This window comes from Opisthorchis viverrini, assembly GCF_000715545.1.
Source record: "Opisthorchis viverrini unplaced genomic scaffold opera_v5_107, whole genome shotgun sequence".
NCBI classification, from domain to species: domain Eukaryota; kingdom Metazoa; phylum Platyhelminthes; class Trematoda; order Opisthorchiida; family Opisthorchiidae; genus Opisthorchis; species Opisthorchis viverrini.
The window spans coordinates 1,307,662-1,308,799 of record NW_008751763.1 but is presented as its reverse complement, the minus strand read 5'-3'; the positions used below and the strand labels follow the sequence as shown (position 1 = coordinate 1,308,799).

The 1,138-nt window shown below is 50.2% G+C and overlaps 1 protein-coding gene across 1 annotated transcript in view; it reads right to left on the bottom strand.

Annotated features, from left to right (window-relative positions):
• The window catches only part of T265_05601 (hypothetical protein), a gene marked incomplete at both ends in the record, with an annotated part of 27,705 nt that extends 26,950 nt beyond the window's left edge, over nt 1-755 (bottom strand). Inside the window, one exon of the mRNA XM_009170653.1 lies at nt 30-755. Within this exon, the coding sequence (XP_009168917.1) occupies nt 30-755 (726 nt within the window). The remainder of the gene's footprint in view (nt 1-29) is intronic.
• Between the last annotated feature and the right edge of the window lie 383 nt (nt 756-1,138).

The following is a 1,138-nucleotide window of genomic DNA, read 5'->3' as shown; positions in this document are numbered from 1 at the left end:
GTTGCCTGACTGATATGATCAGGTCTCACAGTTACAGCTGCCATAGGGTCAGCAGCTGAATGGGAAGGATGGAGGTGGTTGGTGCTGGTTGGTAAGTCTCCACCATTCCTTTGCAAACAATCCTGATCCGCAGGATGTAACCCGACCGGAATATTCGGGAAGTGTTCAAAATCGAGAGTGTGCACAAACATACGGTCGTGCAGTTCCTCGTTTACAGCGTTCACACAGGACAGTCCACTTAAGTCTGGTAATTGGGAGAACGAATTCGTGGTGGGAGGGCAGAAGTTAGTTTCGGGAATCAGTGACACCCGGTTTCGTGCAACGAGGTTGTTTGTCTCGGAGGCTGTAGAGTTCTGCAGAGCACGAGGTTCAGAATCAAGCCTCATGAGTGTTGGGGAGAACTTTTGTTGTGAATCTGATGCACCAGTCCATGAACTGAAGCCGCTATCGTTCTTGCTAGCTCCATCATTTTCTTGTCCATAATTATCGATATTATCGGAAACCGCTGCTGAAGGCTCCGTGTTGGCCGTGAATGAAAACCTCGCTTGGTTTGTCGTTCTACCTACAGGTGGAGAGGTGTCCAGACCTGTGTTCGAGGGAAATTCGTTGAAGTACGGAAGGGAGGCCAAATACGATGAACCCAGATCCTCAGTGAATGCAAGTGGGTCTTCCAAAGTTGACGATGCATTTGAGACGTCTGTGGACGTGGGAACTTGAACAAATTCAGACAGAGACACAAACGTATTGTCTCCCATCGAGTTACATCTAGCGCAGCAGCTATAACTCGAATGAAGGCGTTTTAGTCGTCAGCATGGCGTCTGCATCGCTCCGGGAATCATACGACGATTGGCGCTTGAAAATTGACGTGTCAGGAGCACGTCACTTTCGTCCTGTGCGTCCGCTCCGCTCAGCCAATCATCTGCCAAAGGTTATCAACTGAAGCGACCAATCAGATTTATGCTACACCGACATCGACACAAGTGTGGCTGAGAAGCACGGTGCTTTCCGGGCAGAAATGCAGGGTGAACAGTCTCATGTCCACACCTGCCTGCTTATCCGAACCCAGATTGGACACCGCACGGGTAGGGTGGACGTAAGGACGAAAACACAGTGGCGACTTGAGTATTTCCGCAGCCCA